Source organism: Filicampus tigris, chromosome 11 (assembly GCF_054856515.1).
Source record: "Filicampus tigris isolate MCC_2025a chromosome 11, RoL_Ftig_1.0, whole genome shotgun sequence".
Lineage (NCBI taxonomy): Eukaryota > Metazoa > Chordata > Actinopteri > Syngnathiformes > Syngnathidae > Filicampus > Filicampus tigris.
This window is the reverse complement of record NC_141227.1, coordinates 16,860,503-16,884,231: the sequence shown is the minus strand read 5'-3', so window position 1 is coordinate 16,884,231 and position 23,729 is coordinate 16,860,503. Positions and strand designations below refer to the sequence as shown.

General features: G+C 41.2%; 2 protein-coding genes across 5 annotated transcripts in view; one reads left to right on the top strand and one right to left on the bottom strand.

Moving 5' to 3' along the window:
- The window catches only part of kcnh1a (potassium voltage-gated channel, subfamily H (eag-related), member 1a), a 39,143-nt gene extending 19,177 nt beyond the window's left edge, over nucleotides 1–19,966 (top strand). For all 4 annotated transcript variants that reach the window (XM_086044825.1, XM_086044823.1, XM_086044824.1 and 1 more), the window contains 6 exons: nucleotides 2,632–2,789; nucleotides 5,357–5,628; nucleotides 10,172–10,371; nucleotides 11,519–11,771; nucleotides 15,296–15,492; nucleotides 17,264–19,966. In XM_086044825.1, coding sequence (XP_085900951.1) covers nucleotides 2,632–2,789; nucleotides 5,357–5,628; nucleotides 10,172–10,371; nucleotides 11,519–11,771; nucleotides 15,296–15,492; nucleotides 17,264–18,127 — 1,944 coding nt within the window. In that variant the 3' untranslated portion in view covers nucleotides 18,128–19,966. The remainder of the gene's footprint in view (nucleotides 1–2,631; nucleotides 2,790–5,356; nucleotides 5,629–10,171; nucleotides 10,372–11,518; nucleotides 11,772–15,295; nucleotides 15,493–17,263) is intronic.
- The window catches only part of LOC147139955 (cytochrome P450 3A30-like), a 68,471-nt gene that overhangs the window by 44,081 nt on the left and 661 nt on the right, over nucleotides 1–23,729 (bottom strand). The window lies entirely within an intron of this gene.

Sequence of the window (23,729 nt, the reverse complement as noted above, 5' to 3'; positions counted from 1 at the left end):
ATTTTCAGGAACAAGTCATAAAATCATGAGATAAATAACAATAAAAGACAAAGTATTACAGGATTACATGTATTTATCTAGAGTAGTACGAGATTACTACTAGATGGGGGGGATTCAAGTAATTTTTGGGGGGGATAAAAAAAAAGTCTCATTGTTCAAAAATCAAAGCTACTGACACCTGAAGAGAGTGCTTTGTTCCAAAAACAAGATTAAAAAAAGGCGTGCAGAAGTAAACAGATGTCTCATCCAGCAGCCCGGAGCTCGCCGGGGTCCCTGCTGACGATGTCGATGCTCCAAAACAAATAAGACACTTTTTCATTCTCAAATGGCTGCGTGGTGTCCCAGAGCAGCAGGACACTGAAGCTTTAAAGCAAACATTACATCAGCTTCACACTGCAGCGCATTCAACCATCAACCAACCAACCGTCATTAAACAAACGCTTAAGAAAGCAAACCTTTAACTATAACACTTCACATCAACAAAAATACCGAAATTGCCAACAAACACTTAGGTCATACGCCAGTTGTTATCAAAGCTAAATTCGCTGTTCTATTAGGAAGTAGGTATCATGCTGGGATAGGTATGTGAACTTGGTCATATAATAATGCACTTGAACACATTTTAAAGCGGACATTAAACAAGTTGAGTACGGTACAGTTGATGGGGCTCAAAAATGTATTCCATCATTATGTTTTGGGCAGATGGGCGGTTAGCTAGTTTGGGTTTCGTGTCACACAATACGGTTGATATTCACACCCAAGTCTCCAATGAAGCTAACGTATGTTTTTGGAGGAAGGAATTCCAGACACATTCAAGCCTACAACCTCTTGACTGTGAGTGTGAGGCAGACGTGCTAGTCAGTTTCACCCTGCTGCGAGATTATTTCCTTTGGGGAAAAATGTTTTCCAAATCAGTTCTCTCATGTCGTATAATTGAATTTGTGCTCCTCCGAGTGATTTTCTTTTTGAGAGGGCGATGCGTCCCTCAGACGCCACATAGATCGGATCAGGTGACGGCCAGCGCAGCAGTCGTACAGGCTGCACACCGCCAAGCATTAGCCCAATCAATACGCCTCTCACACACACACACACACTCTGATAGTCAAGTGTGGGCATTGAGTCTCTGAAGCTGCACAGGGATTGTGCATGTCCATTTGAATCACTGGTGGTGGGTGTTTGGGCAAAGCGCTGAGTCGACATTGCGGCCAAGCTGTAAATTCTGCGCACGTTTTTTAATCGAATCACTTTCATAACGCACACACACACACGCGCACACACAATGTATGTGTGTGTGTGTGTGTGTGTGTGTGTGTGGCCAGCAACCATTTGCATACCCAGTCATGGTTGCGGTTATCTATTAACATGATGTGACGTCTATTACTGTGTAAGTGTCAGATCCTGTCATTGAAAAGGAACGTGATATAATAATAATTCACATGGCAGGATGAAGAGGGTGGAATACAGTATGGACCCTATAAGGTAAAAAAAAAAAAAAAAAGAAAAAGGAAATGATAAAAGCTTTATAAACCATCTTACTAGGCCTTGGCGATATGGTCTTAAAATCTTTTTCACAAAAATGTAATTTTAATCCATTTTTCCCCCTTACATTGACAGTATTGCTTTTGTTTAATTGCCCTTCTGGGATTCTCCTTATTTCTCCTGATACCAAACAAGCTTTTAAACACTTTCCCCCCCAGGATTAACTTGCATCAACTTCCGCAGAAGTAATGGAAATTAATATTTTTTTCTTTGAGTTGAGTGAACTTCACAAGAAGCCGCCGATAGTTAAAAATTCTTCAAAAAGAGGCCTATTGCTTGCTTGAAGCTGTTTATTGCCATTCCCAGTTGAAGTTTAAGTATAAAACAAAGAGCATTTATTTGTATTTAATCAAGATGTTTATTGCCATTCCCAGTTGAAGTTTAAGTATAAAACAAAGAGAATTTATTTATATTTAATCAAACTACATAACTTACGAAAGCCTGTTAGTTTAATGCTAAGACATGACGCAAAACGCATTGATGGGCTAACAAAAGTAGCATCAGTGTCGCGGTAGATATAAACCTTTAAAAAAACATTTATTTGAATTCAAACAGTGGAAATTTTATCCACTGTGAAGAATGACAAACATTACTGCTGCTACTGAGTCATTAATGGTTGAAAATGTGTGAACAAATTGTTTAATTCTTTACATTCTATTATCTTATGAAATATTTTTATTCAATAAAAGATTATAGTATTATTTTCCTTACATTTTTTTTTTTTGGGGGGAAACTTGAACAGACTAATTGCATTTTCGTTCATTTCAATAAGGAACGATGATTTGAATTTAATGATTCCAATTTAGATAGTTAGCTTAGCTTAACATGATTCTCTATATCCCAAGTGTATTTTTTTTGCTACTTGTGAGTCATATTATTCCCCCACATTTTGTTTGAATTCCTACTTGTTCAACTTAACAGTAATTTTAGAGAGACTACTGCACATGGTTAGCTTAGCTTAGCGCCCCTCTTCAGTGGTTTAACCTAGCCCCCTGTGGCTAAGCATCGCGCTAACACTGTAGATATTGTTTGTGAGCATAGAACTTTTCAAGTTGAACAAATGTTTTCCTTCCCCTTTGTCTGTTGCCACAGGGCATCAGCAGCCTGTTCAGCTCGCTGAAGGTGGTCCGGCTCCTGCGTCTGGGCCGAGTGGCCCGCAAACTTGACCACTACATCGAGTACGGCGCTGCCGTGCTGGTTCTTCTGGTGTGTGTGTTCGGCCTGGCCGCTCACTGGTTGGCCTGCATTTGGTACGTACGTGTAAAAATCCCCTAGCCAATTATTATAACAAGGCCACCCATTCAACTAATTACGTGCTAATTAGAGGCTGTTTTTCCTCCCCCCCATGTAGACTTACTTACTAAACATGTACTGTATGTTTCAGTATGTTATGGAGTTTTTTTTTTTATGCTTGGTATGCAAATGTGTACTGCCTCTGAAGTCTAATCATCTCTGTGGGGGGGGTGCCTAGATCAGTGTTGCCAAACCACTGAGCCAAATCACACATTTTACATTTGAAAAATCGCACCACCAAACAAGCATGTAACAAAGAGTATGTTTACTGAAATAATCATGACCTTGCCTTACTTCAGGCACAATTGTACTTATACAGACCACACTGTGAGCTATTGAATCGAACACGTTGCAAATATTTTGTTGTATGAATGACAACAGGCTAATTGGACCTTCTGCCATCTAGTGGTGGAGCATTTTATTGTTCTGCCTGTTACTATTGCTGACAAAGAAACTAGATGAACATGACTTTTAGTAAACAAATAATGCTAAAACACCAGGCCATCTTTCAGCAAAGTAAATAATAATAATGATATACTATTTATATTTTTTAGATATGTATTTATGTATTCCATTATTTTAATCAATAAACATACTCGTTCTCATTTAAATTCTCAATTATTTAATCCTAATTATTTGCTCAATCATTACATATAAAATACATGATGGCAATCGACACACATATTTAATGAACAACAATATTTTAAAACTGTATTTCATATAATGAATATTATTATAGTATTTAAAATAATCATTTCAATCAATAAATTCAATAAAATCCATTTTACCCTAAAAAAAAAAATCATTGTGTTCATTGTGATCTTGATTCAAAATGGGTCAATTTCATTTAATTTAAATGCAATGTTTTTTGACGAAATTGCATCAGTCAATAATTACTTAATGAGATAAATGAATAAATTAATCACTTTTAGAAGAAAATAAATTGGAACAAATAAGGACACTTGATAACTACAATGCTCGGTGGGCCAGATTAAAGAACGGGCCATACTCTTCGCTTTACATGCATTCCTTTGGTCCGTGTGTACCTAATAAAATGTCACAAGACATGAATCCCAACCCTGGTAAAAATAGCAACTGTGCAGATTCCCACATTGCGGTGTCTGCGGTTGCTATGGTCGCACCGGAAGCTAACGAAAGAAAAAAAAGGTTAACTGCCTTTACCTTGGATGACAGCGACACTGTCACTTGAAATCTCTTTAGTTTTGCCGGATTCTTTTTTTTTTCTGGTGGATCCTCGGGTTTTGTTCGTGTGCTGAGAGGGGGAAAAAAATCTACACATAAAAAAAAAAGTTGGTGGAACTGCTGCATCATCACTTCTTAGCTTTCTATCTTTCTCAATTTACAGACGATTTAATTTCCGAAACATTAACTGCAAGTGTGCATTCACATGCATTCACTCCTCCCCGACATACAAAGCTTGTCTCTTAGACAAGATGTTTCACCTCAACACACGCCTAGACGCAGCTGTAATACTTCCCTATTTAGAAAGGGCCAACTCAGAATGTTTCAGAAAGTGCACAAAATCGCGAATGGGTCAGTTAACTCTTGGAGCGCCGTTGACATGAAATGCAATCAACGAGAATCTTAATGAGGAGTACCAGTGACCACAATTGTGGTCAAGTATTTATTTTTTTATGGAAATGGGGGGGGGGAGAAAAGTCTTGGTCAACTGTGGCATGATCATTAAACCGGGAAAGTTAAAAAAAAAACAAAAAAAAAACTATGGCCAAAAGGGGGCAGCATTAATTCTCTTTTGGGGGAACTCAAGTGTGTCACTACAGTGTGTAAGCACCTAAAACATGGTGGACCCTTGGAAATGCAACCATCTTGTGATTGATCAAAGTGTTTATCATGTTAAATCCACGACAAAGAGTGGCATAAAAGACAGAAAATATGACAGGGATTATTTAAATTAAGAGGTAGATGCAAAGACATAATGTACACATACACACGCACACACACTACTATACTACTACTACTACTAAATAGCATGGAAATCGTTTGTAGTTTGTGAAATGTAAAATTGTGGCACGGCTGATTCATTGTAAATACATTATTTCCATCAAAAGCACATTTTTATTGTTCTTGTTGGTGTTTTATCGAACAAAATGACTGCTCAGATGTTTGAGATGTCACTAAAGCAAAAATTATTAACCTGAGTCACTGTTGTGTAACATTTCACAAAAAGCTTGTTTTCTGCATTTTTGGGGTCCATACCAACCCATGTTTTACTTCTGATTACAAAAAAAATGAATAAGGTAGAAAAAAAAAATGTTTTTGTGTTTACATTGTCACAAATCACAATATTCTGTGAGCCTTGAAAGATTTGTCAGAATGCTCTAAATTGGCTGGCACCCAAGAGGTTCTCTTTTTTTTGATAATGGCTGCAATTGAAAGAGTTAATGAATAGAGAACCGTGAATACGCCAGGATTGCTAACCACCGCTCCCACTGTGCCACCAACTAACACTAAACCTGACTTTTGCGACCATCGCCCATGGCAGGTACAGCATCGGCGACTACGAGGTGATCGACGAGGAGACCAACATCGTACGCATGGACAGCTGGCTGTACATCCTGGCCGAGACGGTGGGCACGCCGTACCGCTTCAACGCCAGCGGCTCGGGCAAGTGGGAGGGCGGCCCCAACAAGGACTCGGTCTACATCACCTCGCTCTACTTCACCATGACCAGCCTGACCAGCATCGGCTTCGGAAACATCGCGCCCACCACAGATGGAGAGAAGATTTTTGCCGTGGCCATGATGATGATCGGATGTGAGTCCAACGTTTCGGTTGGCGGTTCGGTATTGGTCGGATTTAGGAATTCAGAGATGGTTCAAGATAATTGGCGAAAACGTGTGAAAGGACTGAGCACTTAAATTCGTATTAAAGTTTTAAAACAGGATTAGAGTTTAAAGTTAGGGTCTCAAATGAGGTTTTCAAATGATGATTTTAAGCCTGAAAAATCTACTTAAAGGGGGAAATCAACCCAAACGTATTTTTTTCAAGAATATATTCTATGCAAGCCCACCAGTTGAAACAAGGCATTCTGATAAATATTGCGTTTGTGGAATAAGAGTTAATCCACCCGTTTTTAGACATCTCTGGGGCGGCCATTTTGTCACTTCTGTCGACTGAAAATGACATCATAGTTGCTCATGGCTCAGGTAATGACCAATCACATCTCACCTGTTTTCTGAAGCTGAGCTATGATTGGTCGTTATCTGAGCCTTGAGCATCTGTGATGTCATTTTCAGTCAACAGAAGTGACAAAATGGCCGCCCCCTCAGATGGCTAAAAACAGGTGTATTTTGGTGCTTCACTCATATTCCACAAACGCAATATCAGAATGCCGTGTTTCAACTAGTCGGCCTGCATAGAACATATTTTTGTAAAAAATATGTTTGGGTTGATTTCCGCTTTAAGTACAGTAACAAAGTATTTTCACTTCCTACATGTGCAAACAAGCAGTGATACTTTGAATACAGCCTGGTGTCTGTCGACATGTGACAGTTGGCCTTTAGCGTCTGTGTTATTCTTGCCTTCATCGGGCTCATTAGCTCCAGTCGGCCCCGCTGCTGAATTATTAAGATGTGCCGAGCGTGATGCATGGCTCGTCTCTCACGCCGCCTCTCATAAAAACGTCTCGTAAAAAATAATACCCGCAAGAAGGCAGAGTGCAGGCTGGAGAGGAGCGTTTTTAGATAATACGGAGGGTTTTACGCTGAGCACAGCTAAAGGGGGATAAATCCAGACAAATGCCTTTGATAGGATGCGAAGAAACACTAAAATTATTATGGCTCTCAGTAGAGTGCGTACCGGCACCAAGGACGAACCATCTTAATTTGGATGAAATACCTTCCTCAAATTCATGAAAGTTGTCGTTAAGATGAGTGATTAGTGGGTTGAAATGTCTGGAATCCTGACAAAAACGAAGAAAGCATGCAGGAAAACAATTTAACGTTCTATAATTGAGGCTCTTTGGCAAATTTTGGTAAAAATTTTAAATCACGCAAAAATGTATGTTGTTTGTGGAAAAACAGAAATGTCCAAAAGGATGCTCTCATAAACAAAACAAAACAGTTTGTCATTGAGAAATGTATTAATCATAAATAGCACAAACATAAATCATGGACATAATTATACTAAACACTCACCCGTAATAACGTTATATGATGTCTTTAAAAACTGAATTGAACAAATCAATAAAAAAAAAATAAAGTCTTGAAAAAATGTATAAATGGATGTTGCTTTAGAATATTATTTGAATGTACTCGTTTCCAATGAACACTTAGGCCCACTGGCTACTTTATTTTAATGTTAGTCGTGATGGTGGGTCGTAGTGTAAAAAGTTTGGATTGGTCCTTTCATATTGAAAACTTTGTGAAATTTCCCCCCATCTGATTGAGACCTCAGACTGCTGACTGCTTTCCTTGAGACGCTGACTTCTGTTAAGGACTTAACTGCCAGGAGCGTGGCAAATTTCCTCCCCCCCAACATGCCGCAGTGTCGCGATGCCATTTATGCGTGACCGCGTTAGCCCATCAAGTCATCACACCTCCACCGACCATTGCAGTTTCCACAGAAATCATGCCATTAAAGCAGCATTAGAAAAAGGCCTCCAGCCCTGTGAGGATGCGTGTGGAGATGCAATTTGACTTGTCGTCCGTTTGTGCTTGGCTATGAAATATGGATGCCCTGATACTGTTCTATTTTTAACGTCAGCTCTGGATACCGGTGCTGCCAGCAGAAGATCACAGCGCAAGGAGGGGATTGGGGGGGAGTGGTTGTGGAAAGATGAGGGAGCGAGGGAGTGCTATGCATCTGTCTTGTTGCCATAGCAACTCTTGGCTTGGGGCTGACAACTTACTGTCTTTTAAGTACCTTCAAATCCATAGATCCGCACTGTTATCACCTTCTTTGCAAGAAGTCCAACCTTAGCAACATCTCGTTATCTTTGTTTCGTCCGCGTGCTGGAAATGCTGATGGGTTCATGTGACCTGCTCCATGTTAAACCACGACAACAAATTGGCCGTTGGCAACCAGCTGCAGTGAGGATATAAAATTTTTTTTTAAAAATGTGATCGATTGATGATTTTTTTTTGTGCTGATTTAGAATCTGCCCTTGTTTTTTCTCTGGTATCAAGTTTCCATAATATTATAACATCTAATGACGTAATATATTTAGCAATATTCATGATGACGAGGTTAAGGTTCAGCAACAAATGGAAATGTTTTTTCTGAAACATCAGTTACGTCATAGCTATAATTTAAAACGTATGGTAAAATTGGTATCGTGCAAGCTCTTACAGGTTAAACTTAAAAGCAAAAAATGAAAAATATCTCATAAGCCTGATATACTAGAAAAAAAAAGTAAAGACTTAAAAATCAGGATAAAAAATATGTTTTGGGACACATAAAGCCATCTCTGATTAAAATTAGATGTTAACCACTGTTAGTTTAGATGCTGTTTTTTATTTAACAAAATTATCAGAATTTCAGCTTTTTAAATACATTTTAGTAAATATTCTCCGATTTATGTAGTCCTCCATTAAAGCAGACTGATTATATTTGCAATGAATCAAAATTTTAAAAGTGATGGAAATCAAAACGTTTTTTTTGTATCCGACTAATCGACAAAATTATTAAAATAATCGTTAGTTGCAGCCCTAAAATACAGTGAATACATTTAACATTTCTGCCCCTTGTGTCACTGCAGGGTCAATGTATTTAATAAATATTATCAACAATAAAACAGGAAAAGAACAAGAGAACCTTTTACTAAAGTTTGAAACTTTCAATTCACTTTGACCCGCAAGAGGGTTATAAAAGACTCCTTTTGGCTTCCCTTTGTTTTCCCTCCCTTGTATGATACGCAATGTCAGATAACACGGATGAGTGTCTGAGGTCCTCCTCGAGGGAGTTTGGAGTGCTTTTTAATTAGCAATATTGTGTTGATCGCACTTTTGATTGCGCGCAACGCCAACAAACACAACACAGGTTACTGTCATCAGCATCTGAGGATAATTGAAATGTGCGGCTGGCATGCCTCCTCGCCAACCCTTGCCAAAGAAGGGCTAATTAGGCCTCCACGCACGCACGCACGCACACACACACACACACACACACACACACACGCACACGCATAGCCGTCACTTTGATCCACACACACATGCACACAAATATGCCAGCCAGCTGTTAGACAGCTTCAACAACCCAGCTGCCTGAGAGACACACTCACGTCTCCATTTCTTTTCTCACCAACTGACCCGACGGCGAAAAAAATACATTCTGGCATCAACATCAAAATGATTAACCCTCCTGTTACGTCAAATTGAGCAATTTCAAAATGGGATAAAAAAACAGCTCCATCGTGGCATGTGGAAAGGAAACAAAGTGGCAAAAATGTAACTAACAGTTTCAGTGCACTGTTAAGAACTTCTGCCTGTCAATCGCAGCGGTCAGATTATTGGATAGATTATTCAACCGATCTTCCCATCGATTTTTCGAGTAACCACATAAAAATGTATTTGACCTGATTAAACAACAATAGCAATACAAAATATGCATGTGAGGTGCAGGTATTATTTTCCACCACTTGGGATCGCCATCCTTGCTCCATCCTTCTACACTGTAGTATCTGTGACTTTAAATGTGTGTGGCTTTAAAAGGCAGGGCCGAGTTTGGTGAGTGATATGGGAGTCAGCGATTGACAGTACTGTATAGCGTTTTGAGTGTATAGCTGTTTTGAGCTCAGCTAAGCTTTAGTTGAGAGTAATTTGAGTGCCTGAACGCCAGTTGAGCTTGTTGCTGTATATGAACGTGCTTGTTTCGTGTTTATTTTGTTACAATTTGCTCAAAAAAGACAAAACACAGCAGTGGAACATATCATTCTGGTAGAAAAATAGGTAAAATCAGTTTTTCAGTATGAAATCCCGCTTGGCTAAATAGTTAACTGTGTTATATTTATTTGTTAATTTTTGGTTGAAAAAAATACTCTTGATTTCAAACCAACGGGTCAATTTGACCCAGAAAAGAATTGTCGGCTCAGGCTAATTTAACACTCCCTAAAAATAAAAAAGGTCAAAATGTTAAATATATGAAAAAAAATCATTATCTGTGAACGTTACTAATCTAATTGTTATTAATTGAGCTATAAACAATGTTTATTGGGATTTTCCCCGCCCAGTTTTTGACACCTTTCGATCATTCAACACGGGGTCAAACTGACCAAGGAACATTGCTGCTATTCTTGACAAACCGCCCACCCGAGAATTCCCTTAAAAGAATTGACCCAATTTCTTCTTCTTTCCCGCAGCTCTCCTGTACGCCACCATCTTCGGTAACGTGACCACCATCTTCCAGCAGATGTACGCCAACACCAATCGATACCACGAGATGCTCAACAGCGTGCGGGACTTCCTGAAGCTCTACCAGGTGCCCAAGGGCTTGAGCGAACGGGTGATGGACTACATCGCGTCCACCTGGTCCATGTCGCGGGGCATCGACACCGAAAAGGTACGCGGCCGTGTCGGTACAGGTGGGACTGTCTTTAAGCTTGGATGCATACAGCGCTGTGAAGCTAGAAAACACTCTGTCGACAGCGCAGAGCGTGCAACAAAACTTAATATTTTGGTCTTTAGCGGACCCAAACTCAAAATAGATACTGCATTTCCAGCTTGAAAACGCAAATCTCTCTTTTTCCTCGATTGTTGTTTATGTGGTATGGTATGGACATATGAGTCGACAACGCGTTGAAAACGTGACATGGCGCATACATGATGTCACTCCCTCAGACGGGAATGTGAAGTTAAGTCCCACAATGCCTCACTACATTCAAGCTGTAAATACAAGAGTTTCCCTTTCTTCCGTGTTCCATAATGTACAGTTATTTGAGTGCCTTTAGCGAGTACTAGTCTGTTAGGTATGAAATGTCAAACTATCGTTTTATGGCATGCGCAATGTGTGTGAGGGAGACGGCGTGGCTGAGAAGTATGTGCCGTTTATTTAAGCCTTGTCAATTCTTTATCACTGCTGCAACCTGGAGGCAGTAAAGAGTAAATTTGTGGTGAAAGGTGCTACTCTTTGAAATATTGATGTCATATTTGAAGTTTGTTGCGTAACTCCAGTCTGATTACCTGACTGGCAAAAGTAACGAGTTCAATTAGTCGCTACTGGAAAACATAACGTGATGCGCAACAATTAATCTTCACAATCTTAGCATAAAAATTGAAAGTTTGGACGGTACTGCTTGAAGATTAGACATAATGCAGCGGTCCGGAAAAAATAATATTTTCTGACTTCTGCCGATCAAATGTGCACTGGGTGGTTTGTATGGTTTAATGCCACCACAACGAAACGTACGCTGTATTTGTCTGCGCCTATGAGGATGCCACGACTAGAGGCTCTAAAAATGGCACCTAATCCGTCTGTGACATTCATCTTCAAAGAGATTAGTTTAAAAGGCAGAGCGCCGATTTGAACAACGTGCCCGGCAGGTGTTTGCAGTCCTGTCGCGCAATTTAGTGTTGTTGTTGTCGTTGTTATCGGACGGCAAGATAATCTCCTTTTGTGTGATCTGAAAATGACACACAATGGATAATATCATTTTGAAAATCAATATTGTAGCCAAGCTGTAATAATATAGTTGATTTTTGCCATTTAGGTGCTGCAGATTTGTCCAAAAGACATGCGGGCGGACATTTGCGTCCATCTCAACCGCAAGGTGTTCAAAGAGCACCCGGCCTTCAGACTGGCGAGTGATGGATGTCTACGGGCGCTAGCTATGGAATTCCAGACCATTCACTGCGCACCTGGCGATCTCATCTACCACGCAGGCGAGAGCGTGGACAGCCTCTGCTTTGTGGTGTCGGGGTCACTGGAAGTCATCCAGGACGACGAGGTCGTGGCCATCCTAGGTAAATTTGGCTTTTTAAAGTGGACATGTTATTGGACACTAAACATTTATTTTTTTCAATTAGGACATTTTCACTTCGGGGTGTACTCACTTTTGCTACATTCTAGCCAAGTACCATTTCTCTGTTCTGAATTTTGCCAGATTGTGATGTCAAAACTAAGATAATAGCAGTCGATGGGGGCAGGGTGAGTCGTGGCTCATTTACATGACATAGGACCGCCCGCTTATAACAGGCTGATTTCAGCGAGGCTAAAAACTGAGGCTGGAAAGTGCAAGCTAAGTGTAATTGGGTGGCTTGGTGATGAAGTGCCGCCTCCATGAGTGAAAATACAATCTGTGCTTTCACTTCTTTACTTTTCTATTACTTGGCTTGCCAGGCTCCCAGCTCCGCCCGCAGAGAACGGGAGGTTAAACAAGGCATAAATGCTCAAATGTTGGTTTGTACACGGATAAATTGCAATTGTCCCCATTGTGGGACTAATAAAAGTGATCTTACTCTTAAAGCAACTGAATCTATTATCTGCAAGATCACAAGGACAGCAGAAGCCATTTAGTCGCATTTCCAAAACTTTGTTCCTTTTTTCCTGCTTACCAGCACCTTTTTCAATGTTCCCGACTGTTTTGAAAGGCCAGCAGATTGTTGTTTTCTGAGTCATAAACTTGCACTTGAGCCGCATATACTCAGCACACATGGTTGGCGGCAGTTTGAAGGCGCTTTGTACTTTTGTTCTCGCTCCTTGTGGCGTAGTTCGGACAGCCACCGATTGTCCAAATAAAGCCACATACATGGATCCACACACGAATTGTGTAATTGCGCGGCTCTGCAGATGAAGTGCTGCCTCTACGAGCGAAAAGGGATGCTTTTACTGCCTTTATGTGGGCTTGTGTCCAGTTTTTGGACACAGGTAACATGAGAGAGCATAAAAGGGTGAAAAGTATTGGACGAAAGCATGTCACAGATATGTTTATAAGACACATGGGAACTGTTCTGAATTGCGTAGAAAATGCATTACGTCTCCTTTAAATCTCAGTTGTATGTTAGCAGCTTACAACTTCATCAATTATTTCACCACATGACTGATTCAGCCAGTATCGGTGCAAACCGTCCTGCCGTCGTATGTTTCCAACAACCCCTCCGAGGTCTTTCGTGAAAAAGTCAATACGCTGTCAGGCCGATACGACGGACCCCACGGGCCAAGCCTCCACTGATAAACAAGTTACTACCGTGGATCAAAATCTCATTAGCCTAATGGTGCTGCAGAACACACACAACACAGAGGATAATGAAGCCCCGCAAGGATGTGGGCAAGATCACATCCCTAGGGTGGGGGGGAAAAAAAGATACCGACCAGAGTCAGACCCAACCTGCCAACCTTATGGGGGGGAAAAAAAAGACATCCTGTTTGGCTGCTTAGTCATGCAGGATGGCATACTCCCTCTGTTGTGCTTTGTATTGAGATGGATATTTATTGGAAATGCAGCGGAGCAGGATGAGCTTTGAGAGGAGACGGGCAGAGAAAAGAGAGAACAGAAAACAATAACAGCACAACAATAACAATAACTTGGTAATTTTGTGCTACCCCCTGCGAGGAAGGGACATGACAAGGATGAAACAGGACAGGACAGGACAGGACAGGACCACGAGATTCATTGAACAGAGAAACACAGTTGACACCACTCAAGATAGCAGCACTCAGAGGCAAGATGCCACCCAATCTTCACTCCGCTCACCGTGCATACCACCACTTGCATTCAGTGTTATAACGATCTTATAGACCTCTATGTTTCCCAAGTCCACACTACAAATAATAAAACTCACCTCCTTTATCCATCCATACATTATCCAATCCGCCTATCCTGTGTCACAGGCGTGCCTATCCCAGCTGTCTACGGGCAGCAGGCGGGGTACACCCTGAACTGGTTGCCAGCCAATCGCAGGGCACACAAAGACCAACAACCATTCACACTCACAATCACACCTAGGGACAATTTAGTGCACCCAATCAACCTCCCATGCATGTTTTTGGAATGTGGGAGGAAACCGGAGTACCCGGAAAAAACCCGCGCAGGCACCGGGAGAACAAACTCCACACAGAAAGGCCGGGGGCCAGATTCGAACCCACGACCTCCGCAGTGTAAGGCGGACGTGCTAACCAGGCAAACACCGTGCCGCCATCCTTCATCCCAATATTACCATTTAAAAAGTTGATGAGGGATACTGTAGATGATTGCTGTTTTTAGTCTGTTTAGAAGTTTATTCATAATGTTATATTGATGTGAGAATGTATTATGTAAATATGGAGCTATCTCAGTGCACAGTGTTTTGTATATGTATTTGCTTTTATTTTACTCTGTTGTACTCTGCTATCTGCTGCTAGGTCAGCATTCTAAATGGGAAGCCTTTCTTAATTCCCTCATCTGTATAAACAAAAGTTGAATAAATAAAAAAAAACTACAGTATTATAAGGAAGAGACACAACAAGTGGACAGGACGGGAAAGAACACGATAGGATGGGACATCATAGCAACAGTATATCGTCGCTGTCAGGCGGAAACCCGCTACGTCAAAATATGGTCAAAGTCACATTTTTGCACAATCGATACTTACGGTCAGTGCCCACTTTTTCTCTTATTTTGATGCAATATTAACCAATTTAAATTGGTAAAAATATCTTGAAAACATACATTGCCCCTTTGAACGCAACATACGTCTGGGAAGTGTTGCAAAACTCCATCCATTTCCTCATTCTGTGGGAGCCGTGTGGCATAATTGTCGCCTGTATTTAACATCTGGATGGTTTTTTTTTTTTTTTAGATAATAACAAAATAAAATATTAAGGTTTGATATATTTCAGTTGCCTTGTTTTGTTAAAATCGATCGCTGTGATTGTGACATTCGGGAGCCATGGAGGTAAGTCTCCTTGTAGATTAAAATCTGCCTTATACACAGGCTTCAGTTGTCAATTCTTTTATTTGTTGCGAGGGTTAGGGGTTAAGACCTTTGAGAAGCTGTTTTTGAAGATAATGTAGATCAAGTATACTATTGAATGTATTTGCAAAATAAGGCATGATTCATCTTGAACGAAACAATGTCACGGGAAGTAAAGCACGCTGGCATTTTTTGGATTTCCGAAAATGTCATTTTGACAGCGCAAGAATTCCGACCGACAGGGACGATATGAAAACAATAGCATTACCATTAATGCTAAAACCTGTGCGGAAGGAACACTACAAGTTGGAAATAGGACAGAACAGGATGACACATAACCGGACAAGACGGGGCCACGCAGGACAGTGGTAGTGATCCAGTGAGTGCTCCCGGCATGTGTTGGAATTGGCTAGACAGAGCCAAACACTCCTATAAAGAATTTGAGTGCAATTAAGAGGACAGACCAAGAGCATAATCCTACTGGCTGGGTAAAGCAATTAGACACTGGCTCCCGCACCGAGAGACTAAATCCCATAAGCGTCTGTCTCGGGAGACAAAATACCCAGCTTTAACGTCTTTCTCCTTTTACCGCGCAGGCAAGGGGGACGTCTTCGGGGACGTCTTCTGGAAGGAGGTGACGCTGGCTCAGGCATGCGCCAATGTGCGCGCTCTGACGTACTGCGACCTCCATGTCATCAAGCGTGACGCCCTGCAGAAGGTGCTCGAGTTCTACACGGCCTTCTCCAATCACTTCTCCCGCAATCTGCTGCTCACTTACAACCTGCGCAAGAGGGTGAGTAACGATGCCCGCGCGCGCAAAAATGCGACCCGTCGGTAACGAACTCCGCCGGATCACGAGCCGTCCGCGCAACCAGACGACTTCCGCCGCGTGCAGACAGACAGCGACGGTAAATTGGCTCCATATATTAAACCCGCTCCGTCCTCCCTATCCTTCAAGTCTGAACTGAACACAGCACAGTTGTGACCAATCATTACCTCATTCATATTAAGGTCACCCTGCCCAAGAGAGAGCGAGGCTGAGATTGAATTGCCGGCCTATGAAGAGGCAATCTCATCTGCGGCACTGAAATAATGGTCGGCCAGCGGTAGGCTGGGGGTGGTTGGAGTGGTTTTTCTTTTTTTGGTTGCGCTATGCGCCCTGCTGGGAAATCCTGAGGTGGATTGAATAACTGCTCGTCGAGGTTGTATTGGCCACTGATGAAATCCTGAGCCCAATAAGCTTGTTAGTCAAGTGAGACTTGACAAGAAAAATAGATGGCGTTCACTGCTTTTGGACGATTTGGCTTCATGTTCAGCATGATGTTGTCACACACACACGGAAACCCTCAGATTCATCAAAATGTTGGAATGTCGCCCGCACTTTCTGTTCTTGCAGCCAATTGACCTCAAGGAAAGTGTTAGACATGGGCCGGTTACCCGTTTGATGGTTTAACGTGGTTTTAAAAGGTCAAGGTTTCAATAGATGCTAATACTGGCTGTCACTGGTAAGGGTGAGAGGACTTCTAAGCAGGGCATAATATGATTGGCTGCTCGCAGAGTTGAGTAAACGAGACGCCTCCTCGATGTTAATTGCCTCCAATTAGTTATTTTTTTCTAATTTCCAGCAAGCAGAGGGAGGAGGGGTGAGCAGTTCGAGAAGCAGAAAGGGAGCAAGACGAAAGAGAAATTGCAAATACGGATACCTTTTTGCTATGTTTCTGATGATTTTGATTAATGTGCATTGTCCTCAAAAATAAAATGAAAAAGTGCCAGTATGTCCTATTTAGCCCCAAGGATTTAGCCCAAGGGTCTGTTCTAAAAATAGCTCACCAGAGATGGGACACTGTGGCTTATTAAGAATAACTAAAACTGAAGAAGGTTAACATTTATTGATTTTTTTAAACTTAACCTGGTACACTTTTCTTCTGTACCGAGAAATAAAATAAATTGCCTTCAGTGGAAGAAAATGCTGTTTTTATATATCCAAATATTAAAAAAAAAACAAAAAAAAAAGGTAATTTCAGACCTGTAATATTAGAAGCTGATGTCGGCCCATGCCTAGTCTCTTATTAACGAGTATTAATGAGAATAGACCACCTAATCAAAACTGTCTGATTTCAGATGTAACTAACATGTAACTGAGACATTTGGGAACTGGTTTTTAACTCATTCACTGCCAGATATTTTCAGACCCTCTTTTACCCTAACGTTTGAAAAAAGTTGAAAAAAATATGAATGAGTACCTGGGATTGAATGGCTGGACTGTGAAAAGACAAATAAATTGGTCAATGGCAGTGAATGAGTTAAACTAATTTCTTTCAGGGTTGCAGCCTGCAGATGTATTTTATACATCACACCTGACATTTCAAATCATGCTGTCATGCATCTAATTATCTGAAAGGGTGAGCCTGCCTTGGCTGCATAACATGGAATAAATCCTCTCAAAAAGAAACAGAAGAATACATGCAGGCTTTAACATTACACCTGTGATATTGTAACTTTCCTTGTTTTGTGTCTGTGCCGAAAATTACCTCAAATCATTAGCACGCTAAACTCTCTTTTAGATGGTCTTCAGAAAAATCAGCGACGTAAAACGAGAGGAAGAGGAGCGGCAGAGGCGGAAAAACGAGGCGCCGCTGAACTTGCCGCCCGACCATCCGGTGCGCAAACTCTTCCAGCGCTTCCGGCAGCAGCGGGAGGCTCGCACGGCAACGGACAAACCCAGCGAAGACAACGACGTCGAGAAGGGACCGCTCTACGTGGACGTCCCCAAGACCGCCATCATCACCACCACCAGCATCGTGACGGTGACAGAAAGCCCGGCGACGCCATCGTCGTCTGCGTCGTCGAACACGCCCCCCAGCTGCGCCCCTTCGGACAAGGTGAAGCTACAGGTGCCGCCTCCCGCCTCCTTGGTGGGCGGTCGGGCCGCCGAGCCGGGCAAGGTCAAAGGCTGGGGGCGCTTCAAGGAGTCCATGGCAAAGCCGGACAACTGGAAAACGGTGTCCAAATCGGAATCCATGGAGACACTACCGGAGCGGACCAAGGGCCACGAGTCACAGTTGTCCCTGAAAAAGACGGACTCGTGCGACAGCGGCATCACCAAAAGCGACCTGCGCCTCGACAAAGTCAGCGACTTCCGCTTGACGCCGCAGGACCGGAGTCCCGTGCAGCCGCCCGAAACCCGTCGCTCCTTCTACCCCATCCCCGAGCAGACCCTCCAGGCCTCGCTTCAAGAACTCAAGCTGGAGCTCAAGGACGACCTGAAGAGCCTCAACGTCCGAATGTCGGGCCTGGAGGCGCAGCTCGCCGAAGCCCTTCAGCTCCTGAAAGCCAGGACGCCCACCACAGTCTCCCCGCCGCAACGTCTCTTTGACATTTCCAGACCCGCCTCGCCAGAAGCCGACAAGGAGGACATCTTCTCTTGAGCACGAGAGGGACATTTTACTCTCGACTCAGCTGCAATCCGGTAATGGCCGCAGTATTACTGGGATAGCTGAGGCTGCGAGGGGGTGGGGGGGGGGGGGTCGCCTTTTAGATTAGGCACCCGGGCATAGTCTTTTAAAGACACCCAGGCCTCCATCGCAGGAACGCGAACGCCACGGCCGAGAGGCCAAGGCGGAACCTGGCACAGGTTAACCCGAACGGCCTTTTATGTGTAGATACCAAGCACGGCGCTCGAAATGTTTGAGAGCTTCAAAGTAAAATGGCATGACCCAACGTTGTACGCTGTACGATTCCTTGCATGTCACATCAAGTATACACCTTTACACCACCAGGTCACATGAACTAGCGGGTGGCATACAAAGTCAACATTTGACCAAGGTAGAGCAATTGCGAAAACAGGGTAAATGGCTCGAATGATGATTTTAGCCTTCTTCTCTGCCGCCGTCGTTTCAGTGTGTATCGTGTCAGTGGAAAAGATGTTTTTTGAGGTAAATTGCTTGGAAGGGAGACAGAACGTCGGACGTAATTTACATTTATTCAAAAGTAGATGTGGTGGATACTCCGATGTAGTTGAGTCATTGAGGAACTGGCTAATTAATTGACTAGCAGGCTAGCCATTAAGATTTGCTAAATTACTCAAAGAAAGACAACACGACCAAACATTTTTACACACCTGTGAGAAAATGTTGTCCACCTGATGATGGAGCATTGGTTTCCAGTTCAGAATCCCTTTGCAATTGGCCGCTCGATTGACCCTCCTTAACCACAGATTCCCCTCGATTAATTTAGATCTTTTTTTTTTAAGTACGTCTTAAAAAAGGGATATAAAACAAAGGAATTGACCTTGCCATCCCAATACTCTTGGTTCGGACAGTATCTGGTGCCGCAACCCCAAACACAACACCTTTTGGTCATCATTTTCAGTTCAGGTCAGCCAATCATTACTCTGCCTCCCGCAAGTACCATGGGACCTATTGTTTACAAACAATACGAAAAGGCGCTACACGTGCTTCGACAGGTTTGATTAAGCGAGGTTGTTTGCTTTTTAAGAGGACAGTCAAGAGTTACGTCCCGGGTGATGTACACATTTTATTACGGCGGCGTTGAGGATGGTTACGAATTATATAGCGGCAGGCTTGACGGCAACCAGCAGTCATTGTGATGAACAGTTTCGGGGGGCGGGGATACTTAATGACAAATGGAATGCGGTTCTAATCGAGGAGTGGGCATCAAGATCCCTTGTTGGTCAACTCCCACTGAAGCACTACATACAGAACACGCCTTCACATAGCATGAGAACCATGCATAACTAGACAGATTTATATATTATTATATATCATTTCCGCTATTAATCGTAGTGCAGGTCCAAATGTTCCAAGTTGGAAGGTCTTATAGAGTGTCAGGTGGGGGAGGTGCATTTTTGGGGAGGAACATCAAATATTTATATTTTGTGCCACTGGTTTGCATGCAGGCGTTATTGAGAAAAAAAATCCTGTGGGATAAGTTGCATTATTCCTGAGGTTAATACCAAATATGTTTGCAATGCACTTGACCTCTTTTTGGAGAAGAAGGAATCAGGTTAACAATAATTTCCGATGGGGGAAAAAAAAACAACCCAAAAAAATGTATTATGCGGCAAGTCATCCTCACACAGCGTATTTTTTTTAAATTCCCCAAAATATTCACAACCACTGTATATGAAAATGCAAATTATTTTTTATGAGGATTTTATCATTAAAAATAAAAATGTCACTGTAATGAATGGTATTTTATTCAGGCAGCGACTGTCCAATTAAATAAAAACCATGTCAACAAATAAACTCACGTGTGTGCTCTCTTTTAAGTACCAATTAATATTGTATTTTTACAGTATTTCAAGCCCAGTAAAGGAGTGAAACAGACCACATGCAGAAACTGAACTAAAGAGAGAAAATGTTCTTTCAATAATGTAAAACATGAAGTCAAACAGCAATTATTCATTTAATCTTATGTATCTAGTATTTATTCATATCAATCAGTAATTTACCATTAGTATTTTTCTTCCTAAAACCAATACAGTTTTTTATTTTATATCATAGAGTTGCTGCGGTAACACGGCGCACTCTGCACTCACTTTGTCCTTTTTCCGTGTCAAAGAAGAAGCGCCGCTCTTATATTATTCATTATATTCATATTGATAATTTATGTTTTTTACATGACATGTCTTTTATCAGGAAAGGATGCAGCAAAGGGGGAAAAAAACACACGCTTTACTTCTTTACTCTTATTTCCATCAAAAATTCAACTGACTAAAAATAAAGAGCTGGCCTGTCATCAGAGGCGGGAACTCATTTGTGGTCACATGAAGAAAATACCCTCAATAAACTGATAAATAAATCATTTAATTTATAATGCAGGAGCACACAAACGAGGAACTCTATTCGCCCTTTCTGAATGCTCATTTTTATAAAAGCTTATACCATGCTTGTAACATTAATCCAGGACATACTGAATTTAATTATGTCTATATGAAATGAATTGATTACGTCTGGGTGTAAAATGTGGATTAACGTGGCTAATCTCATTACGTACAACCTCTGAATGTCACATAGTGACACATGAACACAACTCACCAATCAAATTGCGCTGACATTTTTTAATTTTCACTGTATTTGTATTTTTCGGCAGAGGTGACAACAGTACCCACACTCTGTTAGCGGTCCAACGATTAATCAACAAATAATGGATTATCAAATTAGCTGATAAATATTTTGACTTGTTCACTTGTACAAATCCTCCGAATTTCAGCCTCTCAACAGTAAATATTCTCAGATTCCTGTAGACTCCCATGAAAGCAGCCTAAATATCTTTGTGTTGAATCAAAATAAAGCATCTGCTTTTAATTTGGAAAGCAATGATCAACAATTTTGCCTATTTTCTGACATGTTACAACCCAAACCACTAACTGAATCTTTTTTTTTCATTTGAAGTAATGTCCTGTTTTTGAAAACAAGGCTGGAAATTAATAATAAAACAAAATAATCAACAGATTAATCTATTACTGTATTAAAGTAACACTGATCAGCAACAATATATAAATCAGAGATGGCTTCGTGACGCTAAATGTATTTTTGACGCTAATATAAAAAAATTACTGCTTTTTCTAGCACTCCAGGTTTTTGAGATTTTCATTTTTTTGTTTTTAAATTCGACCTACAAAATCTTATGTTATGCAGATTTTACTGTGCGTTGTAATTTATAACTATAACGTTTCAGAAGAAAATTCCACCTGTTGCTGAATCTAACCCTTACTTCATAAAGACCACAAAATATATTACTATATTTAAATTATATTATTATTATTATTATTATTATTATTGTTGTTGTGAAAACTTGATGTGCAAGAGAAAAAATAAGGGCAGAATCTGAATCAGCACAAAAAAATGAATCTAAAAAAAGTTTACTTGCATCACTGATTCCAAACATTTTTTAAAAATATGTAACTGTTAGTTGCGGCCCTACAGAAGGACAGATCCTGATGTAAAAAGAGTATGGATACGTATATGTAAAAAAAAAAAAACAAGTGGTAAAGGTAGTAAGAACTGATTCAACATGTTAAGTAAAACAGTACACACTCTAAAGTGTATGGAAACTGCTTGTAAAGTGAAAATATATTTTGTAAATTTGACGACCTGCCAAATTTGAAAAATCGGCAAGTACCGGTATATAAGATGATTCTCCTGAAGTAAGAAGTCATCAGAAGAAGTAATGTATTTGTACTTTGTTACGCGTCTGTGTCAGCTGGCCAATGACCCAAAATGAATGACAGGATAGATGCTGACTGCAGTCTGTGTGAGCACAGCAGCCCTCAGTGTGACACCAAAGTGTAACTCAGCAGCTTTTCATTCTCCCCGACGATCTCCTTACCGGAGATAAAGCTCACACTTTGCTGCTCCTTTTAAGAGGATTGGACACTGATCCTGGCTCAGTGTCGCAGACGCGATCATCCCCGACGGCGCGCATCAACTAATGGAAACTTAAAGGAACCACTCGTCCCTTTGGATTACAACAAAGCATTTTTAACCAGCTCCTGACAGCACTTCACTTTCACTTTGTTACCCTGTCGAGTTAAAGTACAAACGACAGAGACAACCTACTCAAAAAAAGCAGGCTTTTTTTCACCCTTCACCCTTATTCATGGTGAAATCTCGAGATGATCACATTTGAATGCTATGCTATGCTATGTGTCCATCCAATTTTGTGAAACTTGTGTTGACGGACAACGCACTATTTTGAGTTTTGGGTGGAGGTTTCTGTTGGGAATTGCTAAAACTTGGTGCGTTTTGGTGCGTATTTTGGGCATGTTGAGGCCCCAAAAAGGTGGTTAGATTGTCCAAAGAATAAACGCAAAAAATGGTGTCAGCAGCGCTCCCTGGAATTCTTAAAAAAATAAAATAAAAATCAGTCCCATGAAGACAGCTTCATTGAATAAAATGAAATGAAATTGGGTAGGCATCATGAGGAGACCTAGAAAAAAGTCTTGAAAAAATCGTGGACACACGATGTCAGACATTTTGGTTTAAAGCACCTATTCCAGCTATTTCTGGAGGTATTTCAAAGACAAACACACATTGGCACTTGCTACCTAATTTCAACAACATTTACAAGATAGTTGAGTGACACTAAATTGTGCAAAAAAATTGACTAGTCACAAGAAGTCCATTTTGGTTTAAAGTGTCCATTTTAGGGTCATTTTTGGGGTCTTTCAAGACAAATGTCCTTGAAATGTTATCCAATTTCAACCTAATTGTAACCATGTATGATAGACAGGTAGTTGCCACTAAAATGGGAAGAATTCGTTTTTGTCACAGCAAATCCTCCGTCTGCCAATTTTTGCAAACCTCCAACTTTTTGTATTGTATTGTAGTGTACTGAGCCGCCACAGCCTTTAACACTATTTTCCATTTTGTGTGCTTTGGTAATAATTTTCCTCTGTACCATCAATGGTACACATATGTGATATGTGATTTCAGCTCCAATTGTTGATGCATATTTTTCCAGAACAGAAAGACTCCACTGCAAAAATGAGATTCCACCAAAGCTGAATGCTAAAAAAATCAGTTTTATTATGAGTTGACCGAACGGTCACTGTTGATGATTGTGTGCGACATTCGTGGCATACAATCATGGAGGTAGATTATTTCCACAATGACAAACATAGCTAAATGGCTGATTTTGAGTGTGATTTTGGTTGGACATTTTTGCTTTGCTCAACTACCCTCCCAAAGCAATTAGTGTGTGCGTTCCAGAGGATAAATGTCGTCCATTAAACAGTGCCTGGCGGCTGCCGGGCTGGAACTCTTCAGTAATACATCTCGTGATATTAACGTCAGCCAAATTACATGTGGGGGGGCAATAACGACGCTCATTAAGACAACGCTGCCATCGCCACAGACCAGCAGCCTTTCTCCGTTTTTACTGCGTCACGTTACATTTTGAGTAAACTATTCATTGGGGAGACATTGAGTAAAAAAATGTGAGTAATTGACGCCACCCGCAAAATATTCCTAGCTGCCGACTTTGCTCCTCAAACACGTTCATATT